The 25,477-nt window shown below is 42.2% G+C and overlaps 1 protein-coding gene across 1 annotated transcript; it reads left to right on the forward strand.

Annotated features, from left to right (window-relative positions):
• Positions 1–17,027: 17,027 nt before the first annotated feature.
• Positions 17,028–25,383, forward strand: LOC147601213 (uncharacterized). The gene is made up of 2 exons (XM_086744275.1): positions 17,028–17,287; positions 25,243–25,383. The coding sequence occupies exons 1-2, from the start codon at positions 17,249–17,251 to the stop codon at positions 25,336–25,338; spliced, it is 135 nt and encodes a 44-aa protein (XP_086600401.1). The 5' UTR covers positions 17,028–17,248; the 3' UTR covers positions 25,339–25,383.
• Positions 25,384–25,477: the final 94 nt, after the last annotated feature.

Genomic DNA, 25,477 nt, shown 5'->3' on the forward strand with positions numbered 1-25,477 from the left:
ATACGTTTATAACTTTAAACAAAACTTATAGAACTATGTACATACCTTCCTGTTTCCCCTAAGCCTGTGGCTATATAAGAACAAACAGGATAATTAAAGATTCCATATACAAAGAGTGTCACACTTCACCATGCAACCCTAGTATTGCTTCACATTAACACGAATCAGGTGAACATATCTCACAGGAAACATAACCCCCATTTTTAAAAGGGGAAACAACAAGGAAAAGCCAGAGAACCCCAGGCCAGTCAGTTTCACCTTTGTGCCTGGTAAGATCAAGGAGCAGATCCTCTTGGAAACCATGCTAAGGTACATGGAATATAAGGAGGTGACAACCAACATGGCTTCACTAAGGGCAAATCATGTCTGACCAATTTGGTGGCCTTCTATGACAGGGTTACAGCATTGGTGGCAAGGGACAACTAACTGACGTCATCTACCTGGACTTGTGCAAAGCTTTTGACACTGTTGCGCATAATATCCTTGTCTCTAAACTAGAGAGACATGAATGTGAAGGATGGATCACTCAGTGGATAAGGAATTGGCTGGATGGCTGCACTCAATGAGTTGTGGTCAACAGCTCAATCTCCAGATGGAGACAAGTGACAAGTGGCATTCCTCAAGGGTCAGTATTGGGATCAGCCCTGGTTACATCTTTATTGGTGACATGAACAGTGGGATAGAGTGCACCCTCAGCAAGTTAGCTGACAAAACTAAGCTGTGTGGTGTAGTCAACAAGCTAGAGGGAAGGGATGCCATCCAGAGGGACCTTGACAGGCTGGAGAGGTGGGCCCGTGCCAACCTCATGAAGTTCAACCAGGCCAAGTGCAAGGTCCTGCACATGGGTTGCAGCAACCCCAGGCACAAATAAAGACTGGGCAGAGAACAGATTAAGAGCAGCCCCAAGAAGGACTTGGGGATACTGGTGGACAAGAAGCTCAACATGAGCTGGTAACGTGTGCACGCAGCTCAGAAGGCCAACCGCATCCTGGGCTGCATCAAAAGAAGCGTGGCCAGTACGTTGAGGGAGGTGATTCTGCCCCTCTACTCCACTCTCGTGAGACCCCACCTGGAGTACTGTGTCCAGTTCTGAAGCCCCCAATATAAGAAGGACACGGACCAGCTGGAGAAGGTCCAGAGGAGGGCCACAAAGATGATCAGAGGGCTGGAGCACCTCTCCTGTGAGGACAGGCTGAGAGACTCGGGGCTGTTCAGCCTGGAGAAGAGGAGGCTCCAGGGAGACCTTATAGCAGCCTTCCAGTACCTCAAGGGAGCTTAAAAGAAAGACGAGGAGAAACTCTTTAGCAGCGCCTATTGTGATAGGATGAGGGGTAATGGTTTTTCAATAGAGGGAGGCAGATTCAGACTGGATATATTTTTTACAATGAGGGTGGTGAAACACTGGAACAGGTTGCCCAGAGATGTGGTTGATGCCCCATCCCTGGAAACATTCAAGGCCAGGTTGGACAGGGGTCTGAGCAACCTGATCTAGTTGGAGATGTCCGTGCTCCTTGCAGGCGGGTTGGACTAGATGACCTTTAAAGGTCCAGGTCCGTTCCAAGCCAAATAATTTTTTGAATCTATGATTCTAAGTGAGCGAAGAAAGCTTTTATCTTTTTTTTTTTTTTCCTTCTTAGAAGCGAGCATTTGCCAGCTAATAATTCCAGGCCAAATTGCTCCAAACCAAACACCACAGGTCTTAGTGGCAAAGAAGCTGGAGAATAATTTTCTTCTAGAAAGTTTTGGAATGATATCTCCCTTGCAAAGAGTAAGTAATATTGGAAATTTGAGTTCCTCACTCCTTTGTGCAGTGTCGTCTTTTTACCTTGAACAAAAGAAAGGAGAAACAGAAAAATAACATCCGAGATGCTCATTTGCAGGCACATGCAGACCTGCTAGAATTGTAGTGCATTTCTACCATCGCAAGGTCTTTGGTAGACAGGTTTTTTCCCTTAGTGCATCTATCCGGCACACATCCCTACTCTCTCCTCAAAATAACTCAGTATTTTAACAACAATCTTTTGGACTTCTCTAGTAAACTGCTTGTAGTGAGCAGCCTGTCCTATTGACTAATTGCATATAGCTAAAATTAAAGACCAAAAAGTTTTGTTCAGCTTTGCTTTACTGAAAAAAAAATGTTTTTTTAATATAACTTTGTTTATTTTTATATGTAAGAAGAGATAAATCACATGAAGCTCGGCCCGTGTCTGGGAGACTTCAGTCCCTAAAATACTAGTAGTATTACAATCACAAAAATAGGGCTTTATAGAGGCCATCCCAATTTAGCTAAAGTATTGCTCTCCTGATACTGTCATTATATGAACACAAAGCTTTTCCTATTCTCAGCTCCCACTTGCAGTTTAGAAATATCTGTGGTGCTTTGTGCAAAAATAGGTTGCAAACAAGATGGAAGGAACCAGACCTTTTTGCTGGGGTCTAATTATTGTTTGTACTGCTGTAACGACCAGAGTCAAAGCACTTGAGTGCCCTGTGTGCTTTAGAAATGAACTATTTTTCTCTTCTTCGGGATTTTGTGGAAATGATTCATAAAACAATATTAAGGTGGAGTGCTGTAATGGTAGGTTGACCAAAAGAATAGTTGAGATTAAAAATAATTTTCCTTATTTTTTTTCTGTACTACCACTTCATATTTTTTCAGGCAACATTTCTGGCTGCCACTGACACAGGAAGAGAAAGCTTGGTGGGAGGAGGACAAAGGAGCACATAACATCACTATGGCAATCAGGAGGTACCCCATGCACTCAGTGGCAGAGTAGTGCAAAGAGGACATGCCAGCTACAGCCATTGGCCCATAGCCCATCTGATCCAGCCTGCCTAAAGAAAGGTGCTATCAAATTAGACTTTGTCTGGCCAAGAACATTTTGATGGCCAAGAACAAGCAATGATCTTAAAAATATCAACAGAAGAATGTTAGACTTCTACCAAACAGCATATTGGGAGTTTTGGGAGCTTTTAAAAAGATAAGTTTCCCCTTGAAAGGGAATTGCCCTACACATGTACTTCTTTCCTTTTTGACTTTTTTTTGGGGGAGATGCTATTAACCTTGCAAAAAGGCAGCAAAATCCAGTAAGCCTATAGTCAGACAGATCTTCCGTCAGAAAGCTCAACATAGCGTCTACCAGGTCTGCTCCTAAGAATGAACAGCACCTGTCTTTCCAATACAGTTTGCTCCTGCGCCCACCCTGCCCCTGGTATTTTCAGCTGGAAACTCTTAGCCTAAAATTACACTGCATCCTCTATTCAAAGAAGATCTGAAAAGAGACCAAATAAAAATATTTAAACACACGGTCCGAGGAACAGGTTTCAAAACTGAGGATTTGGCATCCATATGACATATATAGCACATGGCAGTATGTAAGTGACTTAGAATGACAACACAAAAATTTGATACCCTGCTGCCCAGACAATAAAAAATCCCAAGGATAGTGACATGTCTGAAATCTACCCTCTACAGAAATGTTGCACGGAATGCCAGACAACAGTAAGGCATTCCTGTCCACTCATGATCCACAGTCATGAATTCTTGCTTAAGAGTAGGCTGGATCCAGATTTATTCCTTTCCTTCTAGACTGCAACGGAATGATTTCTATGTAACTGCCTTGAGGTTAACACACAGCTAAGGAAAGGATTGCCTTGGGTTTAAAATTTGTCTTCAACCTCAAACCCATGCTTCCTATTTTCTAGAGAATTTTCTAATTGACACGCTATCTGTAGGCAGCAAATAAGGTTCCGGAAAGAATTATAACACATTTTGAAAGGAGGCAGATAGGGATTTAGGAACTTATGAACTAGTCAGTCAACTGCAATTCTCAGATAAACACTGCAATAAACTACCAAACAATTTGAAGGTCTTTAAGGCATAGCCTAAGAGATCTGTAGGGAATCCCCTGCATTAAACCAATTTAATCTCCTTTTAAACCAGGCAATACATCTTCTGGATGAAAGAGAAGTAGAAAAGATCATATGTATTAACTTGCAAAAAGTTTTTAGATACTTTCATGACATTTTATTTCAAGCAATCAAAAAAAAAATATCTTGATGAAAATAAAGCAAGATGGGTGCAAAAGCACTTGGGACACCAATTTAACTAATTATTAAAAGAAAATTTAAAATCAATAGTTCATAGTTAAGGGTCCAGAGGAGGGCCACAAAGATGATCAGAGGGCTGGAGCACCTCTCCTATGAAGACAGGCTGAGAGAGTTGGGGCTGTTCAGCCTGGAGAAGAGGAGGCTCCGGGGAGACCTGATAGTGGTCTTCCAATACCTCAAGGGGGCCTACAGGAAAGATGGGGAGAAGCTGTTCAGTAGGGCCTGTTGTGATAGAACAAGGGGTAATGGGTTTAAATTAGAAGGAGGTAGGTTTAGATTAGATATTAGAAAAAAATTTTTTACAATGAGAGTTGTAGAGCACTGGAACAGGTTGCCCAGAGAGGTGGTGGAGGCCCCATCCCTGGAATCGTTCAAGGCCAGGCTGGATGAGGCTCTGAGCAACCTGATCTAGTCAGGGATGTTCCTGCTCCTTGCAGGGGGGTTGGACTAGATGACCTTTGAAGGTCCCTTCCAACTCTAACTATTCTATGATTCTATGAATATGTATTCTGAAGCAAAAGACTGAAGGAACTGGGTTTGCTTAACTTCAGAAGAAACATATATATAAGTTCAGAAATTATTTAGGCAGACAGTCCATTAGTTGCTCTATAAAATGACCAAAGATGTGTCTGAAGCGCTGTGAAGTATTAGATTCCTTCCATTGTCCTCCTTCTGAAGGAGAAAACTGAAAATGAAAAGATTTGGTTTTGGGGGGGCCATGTCATCCATATATAAGACTGCAAGGAAATTATTGCTACTGGATTTCCTTTTTTTTTTTTGTTCCTACTTACCATGTCTGGCTTACTTTCATAAATAACCCCATTATTAGCTGGCACAAAATACACAGAAGAACACAGAGCTGAAGCAGGCATCCCAGACCTCAAAACAGTAAATGCAAATGAAAATAGATCTCTCAAAAAAAAAATGTAGTAAGTTTAAAATAAAATGTAAATGGGGGGGGGGAATAATAATATTTAAAATATTTAACTATATTTGGGAATATATTTTAAAATATCAGTTTTAGCCCATATAAGTTAAAGCAATATTCGCTTTAACTTGCACCTATGCAGCAAGCCTCTGTTTTTAACTAGATGACTAACTACTACCAGCAGTAAGGAGGACATTAGTAAAGTCTTCCTTATGCTGTTTAGTTCAGAAGAACTTTGACAAAGAGTCATTAAAAAACCTTAATTTAACTGCTAATACTTAAACTTTTGTAAAACTATATTTCAAATTTATAAAAGCCTTAATACAAAAATCAGACGTTAGTATACATTTTGTCCAGTGAACAGAAATCTATTAACTTAAATAAAAGTTATTTTGGATTATTGAACTTCCCTCACAAATTACAGGGACATCTCAGACACTGCTAACCAACAAACATCATTTATTACAGGCATCAAAACGTGTGGAAAATGGTGCTTCCCAAAGTCTGTATTTCATCTTAAAAGGCATGACAAATGTAAACTCTTTGTTCAAAATCATACCTGAAATCCTTTATTTCAACATCATGTATAGTTGAAAACGTATTTTTAAATGAATGTTTAAAGACTGAGCTACCTAGATAAGCAGTAGAAGACAAGGATTCCATTTGGCTGAATGCCCTCACCACAAGGCTGTAACCAGAATACAAATTCTTCCTTTTGTGTCACACTAACTAAAGTCATGTCCATAGCTCAGGTCAGGTATTCACAGCATGGAGCTTCATTAAACCTACAGTCTAGGGATTTGTCCCTTCTAAACTGACATTAATCTCATTGCCAGTCTTTTAGTGCTCAGTCTTCTATTATGCTGAATTTCTTAAAATATGTTTGAAATACACTATACCTTCTTGCTCTTTTAAATCCAGCAATAAGAAATAAATTATTAGTTATTAATACACTATCCTGCAATGTTTGAGACTTCTGTTTAAATTGTTATCCAGAAACAAACAGACTTACCCTAAAATTCTTTAATCACCAGTCTGTCCTGGACCATCCTGGACCACCAATGATACTGTTCCACTATGGATATAAAGCATAAATAATCAATGAGTCAAAGACCAAAAGAAGAGGAAGGTGGACATTTAACTAATAATAGCTATGGCACATGTGTTCCAGCAAAGGTTTTTACATCTTGTTAGAGAGTGGAAGAGTAACAAGAGATCGAGATGCCCTAGTGGCTCACTATATACTAGAGATGCAGTAGAGTCTGAGGATTAAGGGTGTCTTCTGAGAGGTGCAGACTCAAATCCCAGAAGATGGAAGAGAGGATTAAATTTAAGGTGCTGTACTCTTTAATAAGTGCCCTGCTCCTGCAGTATTAGGCCAATACAATGACACAGTTGTATTTGGAAAACATGTGAGGCTCTTCATTTATTTTGTTTTTCTTAAAAGTGCATAAATCATTTCAGGTCAAATGCACCTTTTAATGCTGTAAAAATCAAATTATGATGGTTTCTGTTCCTTATGATTTCTAAATGTTTTCAAGGTAAGGATAACAAAGAACTAAAACAGATGTCTAAAAGGTTGTAGTATCCCAAATATATATTAGAGCACAGTCAGGACAAATTAGAAAAGCATCTGTCAGGACTGCACTGATCCATAACTCTTCAGGACAGGAAAACAGGCTGGGTGACTTCCTCAGGTTCTTAGCTGGTTCTGTTTTTCTCTGATCTGTCCTTCAGAAGAGATCAGAGTGATTTTAATCTTAGCAATTTCTCCCACAAGCTTAAAGATTACAATTCATTTGAAATAGAAGAAATTTAGATTCAGCTACATAATTTGAAATACGGACACATGTTCTTAGGGCTTGCAAGTATTCTACCTGTCATTTTAACTCCATACTCTTAAATACAGTATCACTGTTTAACTTCAAGAGGATGAGTTAAGAGAAGGTATTGATATCTTGCAGAGGAAAGATAGAAAATCATGTCCTATAGAACAGTAGATGCATTGTATCAACCAATTGAGTGTATTTATCAATAGTCATATTTGACAGTGCTGCAGTTCTATCAGTTTTCACAAGCTAAGTGGATTAAGGTCTGTTTTGTATGTAGCACAACTCAAAGTATAACATCAGGGAGAGTATGGGAACTGATATCGATGACTCAGAGGATAAGCTTTCCTCTAACTCAGAACTAAGCCAGACACCTAGCATGGTTTTAGATATTGATGGGGTAATTTTTTCAGATGAGTGATACACTAAAGACATTGGTAAGAAGAGTCCATGTCACTCTAGATTGGCAAGACTTGGAGTATTACTCTTGGCATGACACCCAAACTTACATAAATTCTACAATTTCAAGAGAACAAAAAAGTGGTTTATTTTCTTACTATCACAAGTTGTTGAGGAGACTTGTAATGCAAAGAAGCAGCTTCACTTCAGTATGGTTATCTTTTGCATATCGCTGTATTAAATGCTATAGGACAGTAAGCATTAGATGCATTCAGGGTATTACATTTTACATTTTAGAATTTTCCTTTTACTTTTAGATTTATTTTTGCTTGAGACATTACTACTACAGTTAAAAAGGAAAAATCTTGTTAACATTTATGGCCACTAACTTAAAACATTACACACAGTTTGACTCACTGAATGTGTACACTTCAGCATGAATAAATACTACACAAAGCTAAGGAGTACTACAAACAGAACTATAATTAGACAGATGTGGAAATACCAGAATTTAATATGAGAAGCTGTGTGCTGTTGAATGTTCTTACATTTCTTGTCAATCCTATAATTTCAACAATTTAAAAAATTAGGCATTTGAACACTAAGAAGGCATATGGAATGGAGGGAGACTGGCTCCTTCGGAAGGACAGGCTAGGGAGACAAGGAGGGGGAATTGCCCTCTATGTGTGAGAGCAGCTGCAGCGCGTGGAGCTCTGCCTGGGGATGGATAAGGAGCTGAACAACAGTTTAGGGACTGGGGCATCTCTCATATGAGGACAGGCTGAGCAAACTAGCACTGTTCAGCCTGGAGAAGAAAAGGTTCAGGGGGATCTCATCAATGTGTATAAATACCTGAAGGGAGGGTGTAAAGAGAATGGAGCCAGGCTCTTTTCAGTGATGCCCAGTGACAGGACCAGAGGCAATGGGCAAAAACTGAAAACACAGGAGGCTCTGTCTGATCATCAGGAAACACTTTTTTACTGTGAGGGTGACCGAGCACTGGCACAGGTTGCCAAGAGAGGTCATTCAGTCCCGAGCTTTGGAGATATTTAAAAGTCATCTAGACATGGATCTGGATAATTGAATCCAGGTGGTCCTGCTTGAGCAAGATGACCTCCAAAGGTCCATTCTGTGATTCACTATGGGGAGTTTATATAACCATCCACCTTAAGTTGCCCACGGGGACAAGATTCATGTTACCTCATGTGGCCAGTTTGAAATACAGGTGCTTACTCTAATTCTTTCTCTACAGCCAAGAGAAATACTGATGAAAAGCAATTTATCCCATCTTAAATATTTCAGAACAGGATTAATTACCCTCTAGAAGGGCTTCTGTCTCTCTCTCTGAATTCATCTGATCTAGGAAGCCTAGATCACTACCTCACATTTGACACCTAACTCATGATGGCAAAACTTAAGTGGGATGTATCCTACTACAGTAGGTTTCTAAGTGACGTGCAGCCCAAAGTTAGGTGTCTGGTTTTGCACTTGTCGTAGTTCTGCCCCGATCGGGACCAGACTACGCAGTCTCTCTCTCGCTCCCCCCACCCTCCGAGAGAATAGGGGGAGATGATATAAGAAAAACTGCTCAAGGTTTGAGATAAGGATGGGGAGAAATCCTTAAAGTTACCGTCACAGGCAAAACAGACTCGACTTGGGGAAAACTATTCATTTATTTCTAAAATTAGCAGGAGAATGAGACAGGGAACAAGATAACCTCCCCCCACCCCTCCCTCTTCCCGGGCTTAACATTATTTCTACTACCTCCCCTCCCGAGCGGCACAGGGTGGGGGGGAAAAAGGAATGGGGGTCGCGGTCAGTTCATCACACGTTGTTTTATGCCGCTGTCATCGTCGGGGGAAGAACTCCTCACATTCCTCCTCTGCTCCAACGTGGGGTCCCTCCCATGGGCCACAGTCCTTTGTGAAACTGCTCTGGCGTGGGTCATCTCTTCCATAGGGTGCAGTCCCTCCAGGACAGCTGCCCCAGCGAGCCCTCCATGGGCCACAGCCTCCTTCAGGCCTCCACCTGCTCCAGCGTGGGATCCTCCACGGGCTGCAGGTGGATCTCTGCCCCTCCATGGACCTCCATGGGTTGCAGGGGGACAACCTGCTCCACCATGGTCTTCACCACAGGCTGCAGGGGAATCTTGGCCAGGAGCCGCATTACTCCTCCCCCTCCTTCTTCACTGACCTTGGCATCTGCAGCCATTCCTCACAACAGGCTGGCAGACACCTCTCAGGATCCTTTTTACATCTTATTCACTTCAACTGCTCATCTCCTCTCCTCTTCTTGCAGCCAGGTCTGGCCGAGTTAGGCCCAGCCTGCTGCCCAGCAGGAGGCCAGAGGGTGAGGCCTGCAAGGCCCATAAGGCTCACACCTCCCCCTCTCTGACCCCCACTCAGCTGCTTCACATCTTCTCCTCCCTCTTTCTGTTTTCCCCTTCTTAAATACGTTATCGCAGAGGCCTTATCACAGGACATTCTGCTACCAATTGGCTTGTCCTTGGCCAGCAGCGGATCTGCCCTAGGCCCGGCCGAGTCCACTAAACAAAGGGGAGCAACTTCTAGCAGTTTCCTACAGAAGCTGCCACCTTAGGCCCCCCCTCACTAACAAAACCAGAACAGCACTTTAAGGGAAATTATTCTGATTTATCTTGAGCTAAATGTCTGAAATTGTGTGAATACTAATTCATAAATTTGCTGTGTTATAAGTCAGTCTTCTGATTAGGGTTTTCTGTATTTACCATTTTGTTTCCTGTTTTATATTATATCTTCTATAGTGCCAACACCAGATTAATGACATTTATTGTTGGATGGGACTCTGAGCAACCTGATATAGTTGAAGATGTCCCTGCTTCTTGCAGTGGGATTGGACTAGATGACCTTTAAAGGTCCCTTCCAACCGTGACTGTTCGATGATTCTATGAATCTATGATCGTAATTCACTCTCTGAAGGCAATGACAGTTACTTTGAAGACAACATTTGACACAATTGTTGCCATATAATAACATGGCAGAAGAGACAACATAAGGAAAACGTACAAATACATAGGCAGCAATGGACAGCTCAGGGCAGGTGAACTTGATAAAGACAGTATAGAAGAAATATAATGCATATAGGAGAGGAAAACCAACTGATCCCTAAGGCTAAATATAAAGCCAAGTTCCTGACCATTCAGAAGGGATAAATAAAGTAATACATTTTTACCTCTGCTTGTGAGGTTGAAAACTGCAATACTTGAAACCTGATGCACAAGATAGAGGACTGAGATCACAGGAATAAAAGAAAGAAAATGTAGCCTTGTGGCAAATAAGATGAAGAAAACAATATTGTTACTTTTCATCAGTTCCTATAATGCCAGCAGAGAAAAAGCAGAAGGGTTGTCAAACACAGGTAAAAGAAAATCCTTAAAAATAAAGAATGTATGGCACATAGAAAAAGCAGTACATGAAAGTAGTTAAGATATTACATAATTGTAATAAAGAATGCATGTTGTGATAAAGAATGCATGCCGGTTTAGTTTCTAGAGAATTAATGGATTTGAGCAAGGCAGTGGGGGAATGAGAAAATTATAGGTAGGAACCTTTTTTTTAAAAAAAAAAAAAAATGTTCATGAGTATGATAGATAAGGATATAAATGAAAATATTAATTTGCTTCAAGTAGTATTATCCTGATGGTGCTGCACATACTGAAATACATTTACAAACTGACTGGAGTAGCCATTTGCTTTGCTGAAAAAAAAAAAGAAGGAAAGTGAAGATGTGAAGAAGTTGCTGTGTCGAGTCCTACAAGACGAGTTGCAGAAGCTGCTATGTGGGAAGAAACTGGGGATTGAGATTTGTTGTGAGCCATTGTACTGTATTTGTTTTCCATCACTGTTTTGTTTTCTTCTGTTATCTCTCTTAAATTTATTTTTTGTTTCATCTCAACCCACTGTTTTTGCTGCCTTTTGTTTACCAATTCTCCCTTCTGTCCCACTGCAAGGTGGGGGGAGTGAGAGAGACTGCGTAGTTTGGCCCCGACTGAGGCTAAACTACAACACCTTGTCTATAAGTGCCCATTTACATTAATGGGTGAAAAGGTCTGTGCTAAATCATCATAATTAATTCAGAGTACTTTTTATAAATGTGCATGGCCAAAGAAACCAAACAAATACGAAGAATCTACTGTAAAGTCTTTCAGTATTGATAACGTGCCAGAGTAACACACGTAAATTTCCTACAATAAGCTTTATTCTGTATTACTCTTCAACCACTTAATTCCACTCAAACCCACAAACACATCAAATGTATCTCCAGCACATCAGCACAGAAATTTCCATAGCAGAAAGACTCTCTCCTCTAGCACAGAGCACAGGTCTGCTCCATCAGTCTTCTGCTCGAACGGTGTTCCTCAGGCGCTGTATGTCAGCAGCAGAGGGCTCAAACATATGCTGTGACCACGCGGGCCCCAGCCATGGAAACAGAACAGGCTTCCTGACTGCGCTATCGAGCAGAACTTGGACACAGGAGAGAAATCATAGAATCACAGAATGGTTAGGGTTGGAAGGGACCTTCAAAGGTCATCTAGTCCAACCCCCCCGCAAGGAGCAGGGACATCCCTGACTAGATCATGAGACTTTTTAAAGAACTGGACAAAAGGATGCAGTTTGAAAATAGATTTTGAATTAAGACATCCATCAAACAATAAAGAGGAAAATATGCTAGAGGGGGGAATAAATGAGACCTAGCCACAGAAACAAAGTTGACATAGTAAAAATTGACAAGAGCAAGAAACCTAGTAATTCAGAAAAATTTAATATATACAAAGAAATTATAATCAGTGGAAAAATATAAAGAAGCGCTCAGTTAAAGTATTGTAAAGTACTCTAAGTATTAATGAACTCTAGAAATATTAAAAGCAGAATTTTCAGGTGAGACAAAATTTAAGAAACTATACATCTCCATTGTGATATAAATACCATGAGGAGTTTGAACTAGCTAAAAAAAACCTCAAATAAAGGACCTTCTATTAAAAGCCTTATTTTCCCATTAAATTCTTACCTCAAGATGTGAAAATCTGTATTTTGCAGTTTATGATCTCCTTTGCATCACAGTGCACGAAATTTCAGCCAGCGACTCCTGTACTGAACCCAGTAACTTACATTTGTCAGAGCATGTGAATTTGTCAGACTTTTATCATCCATTCCACCATACTTTTCAAATTAAGAATTGTTTAACAGCCTATATTTCCTCCTTGTGAGACACCACTGAATCGACTTTTTGAGTTAAATAGGGAGAGTCCTTTGCATGTCTCACTGTTTCCAGCCTTTGAATATTTTTTGCAATTTTGTATTCTCATCAAGACATCACTTTCTCTTCTAAGACATGGCCGTGCATCTCTCACATCTCAAACATAAATTTTACAGAAACAGTTGACACTGTCTTGCAGTCTCTTCTAGTCCATTACCTTGTTCACCAGAAAACCAGAAGATCACAGAATCTGAGAGACAACACAGTGCTGAAGCTAATCTGAAGAGGGAAGAGAAAAAGGTCTAAGAGTAGGAGTGGTAAGTGTAAAGGAAGGAGTAGGTAATAAGGCACATGGAAAATGCCACAACAGGCTCCAGACACACTGGCAGTTTTTTGATATCAGAAAATAAGGTAACTTGAGAGGTCTGTCTGTGGTCAACAGAACTGCACACAATATTTCAATAGTTAGTATTGATGCTACTTAAAAATAAAAATCTCTCTACTCCTTCTCACAATTTCATGTTATGTATCTAAGGATCACATAAGGATCATTTTTACAGCACTGCCCTGGGAGTTCAAAATGACTTACTTGTCCATTATAATCCCTAGACTCTTTTTAGAGTAACAGAAGCATTCTTAAAAACTTAGAAATCTTGCTCATGTTCCTGGTTCTAGCTGTATGACTTTGCATATGCCTGTACTACAATACACTTCCAAGTGAACACAAGTTACTAAACATCTAGATTACTCTGCATAACTACCTCGACCTCATTGTTACTTGCTTTTCATCAGCCTTTGCATCAGTCACACTTGGGTTTTTTCAGTGATCTTTGATTATACTCCTTTGATAAAACTGTTTGAAAACATGAACATTTCGTGTTACAGCTATGCAGTTACTTTTATGCCAATCTTGTAATCTTATCAAAGCATTAAGTCAGCTTTCTTTACAACAGCTACTTTCCCTAGAACTACATTGATTTGCATTAATTATATTTTTACCCTTTAATTCTTTTTTGTTTTAATCAGCTTAAACTCATGTATGAATTTTCTATTAGATGACAGTCTAACCCGGTCATAGTCAACTCACTTCACCTTTTTAAACACTGGCGTGACATGGGCATAAATACAGCCTTCAGAAATTTCACCACAAAAAGCTTAATATCAGCAAATCAAAGATCTAACCAGCAAACCCTTAAGTGTGTAAATTAATTCCATATAGATAGACTAGTAACGGACATTACATCACTATCTATACAAAATTCCCGATTCCATTCAAATTTAAAATAGGATTAGTTCACATAAACATAGTGAAACTACATCCAACTGATACTTAAACAACTTCAGATTCTGCTATTTCTTTCCAGTATGCAATTGTTCGGGGGTTTTTTTGCTGTCATGTTATGATACAGAACACCCACATAAATGTCAGGGGCCACTGACTTCTGTCTAGAGGGACTAAGGAAGTTAAGTGTCTGCAAAAGACAAGCACATTAAGAATCAGTATTTTTATTTAACTCTTTGAGTAATATTTATATTAGTTGATACATAAAGATACATATTTCAAACATAAGAGTAATACTTTAATGTTTAACTTTCATAAATCCCACAGTAGCAGCATTCTCAAGCAAGAAATTAATAGGAACCACTTCAAAGTGATGCTCAGACACTGTGTGACTGCATGTTGACGACTACTTCCTGTTCTAATCCCTCCGGTTAAAAATTAATATAATGGATTTTTTGTAACTACAGGAAGGTTGACAAAGATGATCAGAAGTAAAAAATCGCTTCCTAATGTAATTAGGATTCCCTTTCTTGACAAAAATGGCTAACAAAGCGTATAAAGTATATACAACTTTACATAAAGAAACTGCATAGAGACATTTTTTTTTTACTATTGTACTTCAGGGAATAAAGTTAACATCAAATTATCAGATTATAAAACAGTACTTTTTAGGAAAAAAAAAGGAAATTAATCATTAAGGTACAGCTTGACATTTTGATTTTTGAAAATTTGGTATTCTTTAAATTGACTGGTTTAATGCACAACTTCCTATTAAAACTTTCAAAAAATATTGGTAATAGTCAACCAGGTAAGCGCTGGACATTCAAGCTATGCCCAAATTTTATTTCTGACTCACACTGCTTCAAAAATAAATTCAAACTTTGCCCTATTAGAGCCTCTTATAATAAAAGTTGTATCAGTCTTTCTAATACCACCACAATGGTGATCACATCTTTGCTTCTCAAACCGATAACATCAGTCTCTTCTGAATTCACCCCACAGACTTCTCTTTACAAGCATTTCCTTTTTCTTATCTTTAAAGTTCTTCAGGAATCTTGCTTCTTTCGGTTACTTTCTCCCCCCTCAGCTCACTGTTTCATAAGTTCAACTAGCTGGCATCTTGTAACTATCCACTTGTCTATCTCTCCTATAAATATCTTTGACTCTGTCCTATGTTATATGAAATAGTAGACTACTTTATTGTAGACTACTTTTAACACTCCAAATATCTGTCATTTCAGACAGTAAAGCACAGGGACTGCAGACAGGGATCCAGCTAGGGAGAATCCTAATAAAAATGAATATTAAATAGTTAAAGTGACACCAGCATTCTTTCTTAAATTTAAAAATAAAACCACCAACCTATGTGTGTTTATACTAAAAGCTTTCTGAGCTAAATCCTTTCTTATTTCAAAGAAACTGTCAGTAACTTTCATTTGCAGTGTAAACTACTGTGCTATAGTACTGACAGGATGTTGCAGCAGGAAGTAATTTGATTCTAAAATCCTGATCAGGTTAATGTGCAATGAAATAGTAAACAAACGCTTGCATTGTTTGAGGGGAAAAAAAAAATAAAACAACAGCATGGATTAAAACAGGTAAAGAGCTGTTTAATCTGTCTCAGAACTCTATCCACAGCAAATTTCTCAAGATTTATTGATGAGAGAGAGAAGCTGTGTTGATTTTTTCTCTTTTTCCCCAAAACCTTCCTAACATTGTAACCACCAACAAATAAATAATATACCAAGCAGCCATTAACCTTGGGATCATCTTCTTATTTCCTGTAGGATTCTGAGCACATTTTCAATAAGTTTTACATGCAGAAGTGGAAACAACTGCAAGTTCACTAGGTGCGTGCCCTGAGTCAGTCAGTAAATACAAAATGCAAATGTAAATACATACAGCCCAGATGTGTTTATAGCCCAGAAAAGCTGAGTATATTACCCTAGCAGAGACAGCTAGGTCTGACAGCTCCTGGTCAGAAATTAGCTTATGCACACCTAAAGTCAGGCAGAGTGAAAGGTAACACAGACATGTTCTGAATAGCACATCTCTCACATGTCAGTTACAACGAAAACCTCCTCTGTACAAACTACAGTTTCTGGACATTATACAAAAATAGAAAATCTGGGCAAAAACATAAATCAGACATGCCTTTGTACAGGCCAATACAAACTGCTGAGCTGCAGAACTGAGTTGTTTATTTTTTAGATCGAAAACAAGTTCTGCATACTCTTATAATCTGTATAGTAACAGAAACGCAATATGCAGAAGAAAGGCTTAAGTAGTTAAAAATAACTAGAACAGTATCAGACTAAGTGAAGCTAAAAATAGCTTGTTATTTCATGAAGCAAGCGCTGACCCACATTAAGGTGTTTTCCAGGTTGATGGTGTCCAGCTGGGGACTGACTCCCCTGCCCCCCCAGTGACGCACGGTAGCGGTACCACAGGTGTTCCCCACCACCGGATTTCACCCACCAGACGTCTGCCCGTCAGGATCGCCGGTGTCTGGGGAGACAGCGATTCCTAGGAGCCAGACCACAGGGATGAGAGGGTCCATATTGTCTCCCACACCACTTCTGGCCTACTAGGCTGATCTCGCATCTGCAAAACCAGAAATCATGATTTTATCTCGACTTAAAAGGACAGAATAATCTGCGGACAAAACGCGCTAAGAGTTTCCAATTAGCACCAAACTCGCAGAAGATGTTTTGCAGCCCGAGAGGGAAGGGGCTGTAGGGATTCAAACGCAAAGCCGCCAGCGTTCCACTCCCCGCTTCCGATGCCAGAGGGCCGCCATACGCCACCCCGCCTCCCACTGCCCTCACAGCGAACAGCTCTGCCGCCTCACCCCCCCTCCACCCCCCGGGGAGAGGCCGGTCGCAACCGGCGGGCCGCGGCGAAGAGTCCCGAACTCGCCGCCCCGGGGCAACGCTTCACTTCCCGGCGAAGACGCCGGCAGAAGCCGGCGGCGGGCGGGGCTCCCGCGTAGAGTGGCCCCGGCCCGGCCCCTTGGAGGCGATCCCCGCGCGTCCCGCTCTGCCCCCGCCGCGCCGCGCCCCTACCCGGCCCCGCCGCCACCCGCTCCATTCAGTAACCGGTTCTCGCCGGCTGCCTCCGCCTCTCGCCTCCCTCCCGCCGCCACGCCCCTCCAGCGGCCTGGCTCCCGCCCCGGACGCGCTAGTGGCGCCTCTCATTGGGCGGGCGCGACGCTCGTCGCCGACGCGCGTGAGCGAGGGGCGGGCCCCGGGGCGCTTGTGAGGGAGGCGGCGCCGAGTGTCCCTCCTGGTGCAGCCGCGTCCGCTCCGCGCCAGCCTGCAGAGCCGCCCGCTGCCGCAGCTGTATGGTCCATCCCCGCTCCGCCGCCGAACCCCCTCCGGCAGCTCCGCGGCCTCCAGCGCCTCCGCCTCCTGCTCCTGGTTCTGCTCCTCCTGCCCCCGGCGGTGGCGCCCGCACCCCGGCTGTATGATCAGGCTACAGTCTTCAATGAGTAACCATATTCCTGTGAGTGTCGCCTGCCCGCGTCCGCCGCCCTGACCCGCCTCGCCTTTCCCCCCTTCCCCCCCCCCCCCCCCCCCCAACCTCTAGCCCTGCCAGGCGTGCCCCTCGCCGGCTGCCCGCCTGTGCCTGGCTCCCGCGCCTCCGCACCTCCCTTTCCCCCCCACCCACCCTTCTGTCTCCTCCATGTTGTCTCTTTGTTCTGTCGCCCGGGCCACGCCGGCTCCGGCGGTTTCTCGCCGCGCCGGGCTGCGGCTCCTCTCTGGCGGGCCGCAGGAGAGCCGAGCCAGCCCGGCTGCGGCGCTGCGTGGCTCGGCCTTCCTCCCGCCCCCGGCGTTCTTCTCCTCCTGCCCCCGCCTGCCGCTGCCCCTCTTCCCCCCTCTGCCGGGAGAGGAGGAGGGGGCGACCTCTCTGCGGCTCCCGAGCGGCCCAGCCGGGGCACAAAGCCGCTTTGTGAGCCTGGCCGCAGCCGGCCCCGCCCGCCGGCCCGGCCTCCCCCCGCCGGTGTCTGGCTGGCGGCGTCGGTCGGGCCGGGGCAGGTGCCCGCCGGGAAGGGCAGCGCCCCTGCAGTCGGGACTCCCGTACCCCTGGGCCGTGTCAGGCCGGCGGCGCGGAGGCGATGGGGGCCGGGAGCCCCCTGCCGGGGGGGAGGCCGGAGCCGGGCGGCGGCTCCGGGCGACAAGATGGCTCCGCGTCGGGAGCCTGATCGAAGCGTGATGCGAACTCGTGACCGCTGCAGCTGGGGCGACGGCCCGGCCCGGGCTGGCCCGCGGGGCGGTGTCACGGCCGGGGCAGCGTCCCCTCGCCGGGGAGAGACGGGCGGACCAGGCGCCCCGCGGCTCACGCGGCGCTGAGAGCGACCGGAGCCCGCGGCTTTCCGGGCAAGCCGGGGCTTGTCCGTGGCCGCCTGCAGGCCAATTAGTGTAGTGGGGAGCGCGGGGGCTGAGGGCGGCGAGCGCAGCCGGGACCCGGCGCTGGCGGGGCCTGCTGTCGTCCACCCTCGCCGTGGCCCCGTGTGCGGGGCCGCCGCCGCCGCCGGGGCCAGGGCGAAGGCAGCTGGGGCGGTGTCTTTGTTTCCGGCGTGCTCGGGCGGGGAGTCGGAATCCGACGAGCGAGGACGTGAATCCTTTCTGAAATGAGCTTTGTGCAGCAGAGGTGGGGTATGCCTGAACTCACGGATGCAGCCGACCTCCGTCGGGCTGGGCTGTTAGATGGCTGCTCAGCGGGCGGAAAGGTCCGCAGAGGAGTCATTAAGTACACGCTGAGGTGGATGTTTCTGCAAGAGTACCCCATTGACCCTCAGAAACTCACGAATGCAGTCAAATACCTTAAGTTTGACCGAACCTGCTTTTAAGACCTTGCCATCTGGCTTTTCAAGGAAGGCATTTCCTTCTGGAGGTGGATCACAGTTCAGCATGAGAAGTTTTCGCTTTCCTCCTATGCTTGGTTTTTTGGGTTTAGTTTTTTTTTGTTTTTTTTTTTTTGTACTCCATTAGGTAGCACAGACATTGAGATTATGAACTTCTCCAACCACAGAGTACAGTGTGTATTTAAGCACAAACAATGCAAGGCTTGCTGGTGGTAGTGCACTCTCCAAAAGCAGGGAAGCAAGAAAGACAATATTATTGAAATCAAGTTAACTACTGAATGTAATAGAAGCAAGATTAGTGGCAGTTATGCCCGGGTCTTGATTGCTGCCTTGTAGCCAGCTACACATGTTGCAAACAGTATGAGCTGACAAATGCACAGTCTCTGTTGCATGAGGGTCCTGTGATTCTGGGGTAACTGCTGCTGGAGACAACTTTCCAATATGTCTACATGCATCTGCGGAGTCTTTCCAAAGCAGTGACTCAGAAGCATGATTCCTGTCTCCTTGTAATCTCATAAAACCGTCAAATCAAAAAACCCAAAGAAGATACTTAAATGTCAGCTCTTAGTACTCCATTGATGGAACAGCAAAGGGTTTTGAAATTGTCCTGTAGGAATACAATCATTTTGGGTGGGAAACGTTGAAAAGACAATACGGAAGTTGCACAGCCATGGGAGGAAATGTGAAAGTGAGAAAGAAAAATGAGTGACAGATGTAGCAGTAGCCAAGGGAGAAGAATGTAGTCATCTTAATGAAACTAAATGTGTCGGTAAGGCAGTAAATAAATAGAATTCAGCCTTATCTAATAACTTCTATCTTGTGAAACCTTCCTGTTCTGACAGAATACGTGCCACGTAAGAATGCTGGATCTGTTCCAGTGTGTAGGCTGACTGTAAGTGATCATTTCTTCTCTTAAAGATTAACCAGAACACCCAGATCAGGGTATTACTGAATTCTGAACTAGTATCAGATTGTTACCTTATATTTAAAAAACTAAAACTGCCTCTATCCGATCAATACAAGAGCTACCTTTGTTAAAAGTAAGTCCATAACTTCTTACAGCTTTCCTCACAGGCACGACTTCTTATTGGTCACTGATACCTTTATTAGACTCAATAAAATACAGCAATAACTGCCTCTGCATGTATATGCTAAATTTCTAATGTTAGTGCTTAAAACACAATGGAATAATTTTTCAGTAGGATGACAGGATTTATGTAGCTTGCTATTGAAGTGACAGTGTTAAGTCATTTTGAGACTCCTTGTTTTCAGAAGCTAAAAAAAAGGATGCATTAGACAAGGGGATGGAATGATTTCTGTGATGTCTTTGTTTCCCCAAGGCTGTTTTGCATGGTTTTTTTTCATAGTCCAAGCAGAAGAACTATGAAGACAGTCACACAGCCTCGGTTTCATCACTTCTGGAAGTTGCATTGACTTGTTATACAGGAAGTTTTGAGATAATTTTTTCTTCCCCTAAACTGCATACTTAAACCACAAGAAACATCCTTCCTTCAGAGAGCCCTGTTGTAACAAATTTATGATAAACCTTTGGCATCTCCCAGCTGTTATGTATGGGTGTATTTTATTAGGCCATGGTTCACTTTCTCTGGTCCAAAATGGGTAGTGTTATCACTCTGGCTATCATAATACAGGCATTCATGTGCCCAGTAGATAGGAGGTGAACGTTGTCAACAATACTTAACAAAGGTGTGCCTCTGTCTTGCGTAATGGCTCCACGGTTTGTACCCCTTACCCTCCTGCTCCTTCTTGCCTGTGTTAGCAGTTGCTCCTTAGGCCTTGAATAGTAAGAGGTCCCTCTGTCCTTCAGTGCCTTTGTGTTACTGAACTTACTTGCAGGTGTTCTTAAATTGTAATGAAATGTAGTTTATTTTAGCTTTCTAGTTTTGATTCTGTGGTTTCAGTGGGTGAGTGTGTGGCAGGCCTTGACTCCCCAGAATGTGATCCCAGTTCTGAGTATAAATGTTTCTGGTCTACAAGCAGGTGGACTGAGCAACTGTGAACAGTCTTGCACATCTTCTTAAGGTAGAGTGAAGTGTCATGTAACTGTAAACAAGCGCTTTTGTTTGCTTCTCAAGATGTTACCAACTTGTGAACAAGAATGTCAATAGCATGGGATAACCTTACACCTCTCTGCTTTCCACATATGAGTAACAATCTAATAGATTACTCTCGTAAGCAGTTTTTGCCAGACATAAGTCATTGTTTCAAACCTAGAATTAACATACATGAGAATCTGCTTGTTAATGAGGAGGTATACTTTTGCTTCCTGTCCCAAAGAAAGGCATGAATTAAAACTTTTATTTTCAAGATATCTTCCTCTTGGTTGAAAAAAACAATTCTATGACTTCTAGCATAAATAAATGATAGCGGATGGTGCAATCATAATTAACATAACTTTATCCCATATTGAACAGGATACCTTCTCTTAATAGGTAGTCCTGACATAATAACCTTGATTTTGTTTTCCAAGTTTATTTTGATGAATCTTAACAGTCTAAATGTTGTTTGGCTTTCTGTTACTAGTAGAAACTGATGCTTTTGTTTTCAGAACCCTTCAGTGTTAACTTTCATCAAGGAAAACTCACATGAAAATTGAAAAGAATATACTGGAGTACCCAACTTGATGGTACAAATGATGAGCTGGTGTCATTCTGTTAAAGAAACTTCTACATGCAATACTATGCATTTGAGTTTCACTTATGCAGCCTTACGTTTTCATACACTATCTTGACTTTTTTGATAGCTTACCTACAAACTAGGTAACTATCTGAGACAATAGAGTAATCTTAAGGCTGTATTTCCAAACCTCTTGAAAGTTCTTGACCTTGTTTGAGTTCCCCCTAAGCCCAAGGTGATTTTAATGGCTGAAACTATAGCTGATTTCTCACCTTGCAGGTCTTTTTGCCAAAGATGAATGAGGCCTTGCACTCTGGCTTAATGCCATAACACAAACAGCATGATAATTTATTACTTGTCCTTAATTTTTGTTTGGCTCTGGGAGCAAAGCTAAACTTGATTGGCAAAGCTGTCTGAAGATAGTACAGTGTGTTGGTGCCTTAAGGAGTTGGTCTGCATGTGGAGCTTTCTGGCTAGAAACAGTGAGAATTGATGGCATTCACATCAAAGGAAAACCTGAGCTTTGCTCCTTTGTAATGTGGCAGCAGCAGTTGCCAAGGCAAATGGTGAAACTCAAATATGTGCTTGGTTAGGTCCTTAGTTGTGTGAATTATTAAGGTGCTGATGTGTCTAATTGCTAGCTGTTAAGTCAGTATTAATGAAATGAATTCATTTGTAGGGATTAATTACACATAGAAGTCAAACTTAACATTGCGTAATGTACTTGCTTCAGCTTTGTGTAGGAATTTGAACTGTGCACCCAGTTTCTGGGTGTGATTAACAATCTGCATTTTAAAAAGTGTAATTTATTAATTAACTAATGCTTTGCTGCCTGCCTTCCTCCTTACCTCCACAATGAGTTTGTCTGGTATCCTATTGAGTACTCCTAGCTGGATACTAAGGGCAGCCTGCCTGCCAGGCTGGATGAATCCTAAGTACTTCTTACCTGCCCCAATATGGGGTCATGTTAACTGTTTCCAGTTACTCTACATTCTTTTCCCCCCAGATTGAAAGGTCTTTTCCTTACCCTAGTGATCTCATTCCATCTCCTTAACCTCACTTGCATGCTTTTCTGTTTCTGCCAGCCTCCACTCCCTCATCCTCTACCAGGGAAAGGACCGGCTGTGGTTCCTCTTAGCAGTCTTAAGAAGAGATAAACATGAGATCTGCCAGTGCATGCGAAAGACCTTGTGCACAAGACCTTGTGCAGTTGTATCTGCTTAAAGCAGTCGTGTCCCTTTTTGCTGTTCTGCTTCTTAAACTAATTGAAAGTCACTTTAAGCTATCTTCAGTTCTTTTTTTTCAGTTGCTGTTTTAGGTGTTCCCTAGGTCTGGTCCTAGGAGTCTTTTTAATGCACACCTACCTTCCTCTGCTAGGACATGGTTAATGTATCAGATGATGGTTCTTGGAGTTCTTCCGAGTCTGAATTCTGCTGGTTCCTGTTACTCTGTTGGCCTTTGCCTTCACAGGATTCTTCTTACTCGTTTTTCATGCCTGTTCTATTTAGAGTTCTCACTGTCACTCAATTTACAACAAATAAAAACTGAAGTCATTTTTTTGCAAGTAAGTGTCAAACTTAATCCTACAGTCTTTACAGAAATGGTGGTGGTAGTATCTCTGGAGTGGCAGCAAAGTGAATGAGAGATTGTCCTGTTAGTTTCTTTCTGCTAACTTCTTTCTCATATTGGTTAGCAGATTTATTTTTTGCAAGCCGTGCCTGTGACTAAGGTGCATCTTTAGAACGTATTGCCAAGAAGCTGTTTGAAAACATGAAAAGGATGCCTGGAGGTGTTTGGCCTGCTTTTTCTCCAGGTCCTTTGTAACATTGTATGATGCAGCTCTACCCATCTCCTACAGTCCAAACTCCTAACGATTTTTATCTTCTCTATTACTACTACTCCATTACTGAACTTCCCCTTCTCTGGACTTGGGAATGGAGTAAAGCCATGTCTACGACGTTGCCATTCCTAAATTGTATCTCACTTTAAGAACTCCTTTATTGCTAAGACACCTCTTAAAAAAAACCCAACAATTATTGATCTGTCATGACTTCTGCTTAATACCAATTGTCATTAGATAGACTCACTGTCTTATAGTGTATGGTTTAGTGCCTGCAGTGGAGTCTTGGTCTGACTCCAAATCTGAGATGACAGTTATTTTTACTTTTTCTTCCTGCCCTTTGGAAAAGCATATTAAGACACTGTTTGTTATTGGGACTTACTTTACAGTTGTTGGACCTGATGTTTTGAATTTGCTTTCTCATGGCTGGGAAGCTTTTCAGCCCAGACTAGTTCTGTCATGGTCCTTTGAATGGAAAGGTTTGAGTGTGGAGCACTGAACTACTGTCTCTTCTCATTTTTTTATGTATGCTTACCCTGATTATATATGTGGATGGATGCACAGAGCTGGCTTGTAGCTTAAAAAAAATTTAAACATTGCTACAATTAAGTTGTATCTTCTGTTTGCTAAAACTAGATTTATGAAGGCAAAGAACAGATATTACTGTGTCCCAGCTGGCACAAAACAAAAAAAAAAAAATCCCATTTTTAAGAAAGTAAGTCTGTGATAGCAATTCTGTAACACTGCATGCTCAACAAATCCATTTCCAAAGTGACTTGGGCAATGTTTTGTTTGGGTATTGAAATATATGGATTCCTTCCAGTGTTTGGAGTTGACGGGCCAACATAAGTAATTTTTTTTTTTTTCTGCTAAATAGTTGTAGGATCAGTGATGTTTCTCTCTAGTATTTAGGTACAAGCTGAACCATATGACCACTAAATATACTTATCTTTTAGGAAACAAAACTTCTCTCTTCTTCCTTTCTGTTCCCTGGGCAGATATTATCAGCAGCACTGTAACTGTGGCTGGGCATAAAACTAGCTCCTCTGCTTTAAGGTTCCACAGTGCATAAAAGCCTATATCCTTTGTTCATTTCAGTAGATAGCAACATCTGCAAATGAATACACAGAGCAACTCACAGCTATCTACTTCCTGGTTGTGCATCTGGCAGTGATTTTTACGTGTAAACTTAACCATAGCAAGAGAGCACACCGTGGCAGGAATAGCCTGTTCAATAAGCTTTCCTGTGTATGTTTTTAGCTGGACTATTACCACTATCTTGGTATATTAATAAAGTCATGGTGTAGAAAAGCAGCTAAAGGCAGATGAAGGTTGCCATGTGTCTTCAGCTTTTAGTATGCAGAATGTTCCTTAGTTAGAAATCTGTGTACTTTGAAAGTCTCAAAATATGTTCAAAAGCTGCCTTTGTTTTGTCAGACCACAAAGACTTTGTGTTTGCTTTCAAGACCTCCTACTTGAGACAGGTAGATTTCGATTTTTAATTTTTTTTTTTTTTTCCCCCGGCTGTTCTGTGCGTGAATTAATGATGCTCACATGCAAAGTAAGTCTTTAGCCTCTAAGGCAAGTGATTCTACATCTTTGTAGAGACTGGTAGTTTTGTTTAAACACTAGAAATTGTCTTGTGCTCAGCTTGAGTATTCAGGGAATCTCATCCTTGCCTTCATGGGACTACATAAGGTCAGTGTAATGTCAGTAGGTGTTGTGATGTCTCTCAGTTCAGAATGGAAAATACAGTTGTTTGGGTATCGTGGAAAAGCTATGCTTTATATAAATACTGGAGTTCTTAAAACTCGGTCTCTTGCTGCTATGTTTAGCACATCTGAATTGGTATTTTAATGCATTTCAGATTTTGGTGTTGAAACAACCCTATATGGAAACTTTGAATTAAGTAAATGTATTTATTTTCAAGTAATCCTTGCCGAAAAAGGTAACAGGATTCTTATGCAAACCTAGAAATAAACCTTGTGAAACTGCTTAACTGCTTGTATTTTTTCATTTTATAATGCTTGATGTCTTCAGAATAACCTTGCTTCACTTGTGCTCATTATGCTGTTTTGTTTTTTTTTTTTTTTCTTTGTTCCCCTCTCTTTACAGCAGTTCTGTGGTGTTCTTGGTCACACATTTATGGAGTTTCTGAAGGGCAGTGGAGACTACTGCCAGGCACAGCACGATCTCTATGCGGACAAGTGAACTGTAGAAATTCATTACTACTCCACCAAGAAGCCCCCCTAAGAGTGGTTGACCAGGATAAGAAGTATTGAATTTAAATTGGCAGAGCATTTAACAACAGAATTCAGACCTGGATGGGGTAAACCTCAGTGCACTGCCT

This window comes from Chlamydotis macqueenii, chromosome 3 (genome assembly GCF_036417535.1).
Source record: "Chlamydotis macqueenii isolate bChlMac1 chromosome 3, bChlMac1.mat, whole genome shotgun sequence".
Classification (NCBI taxonomy): domain Eukaryota; kingdom Metazoa; phylum Chordata; class Aves; order Otidiformes; family Otididae; genus Chlamydotis; species Chlamydotis macqueenii.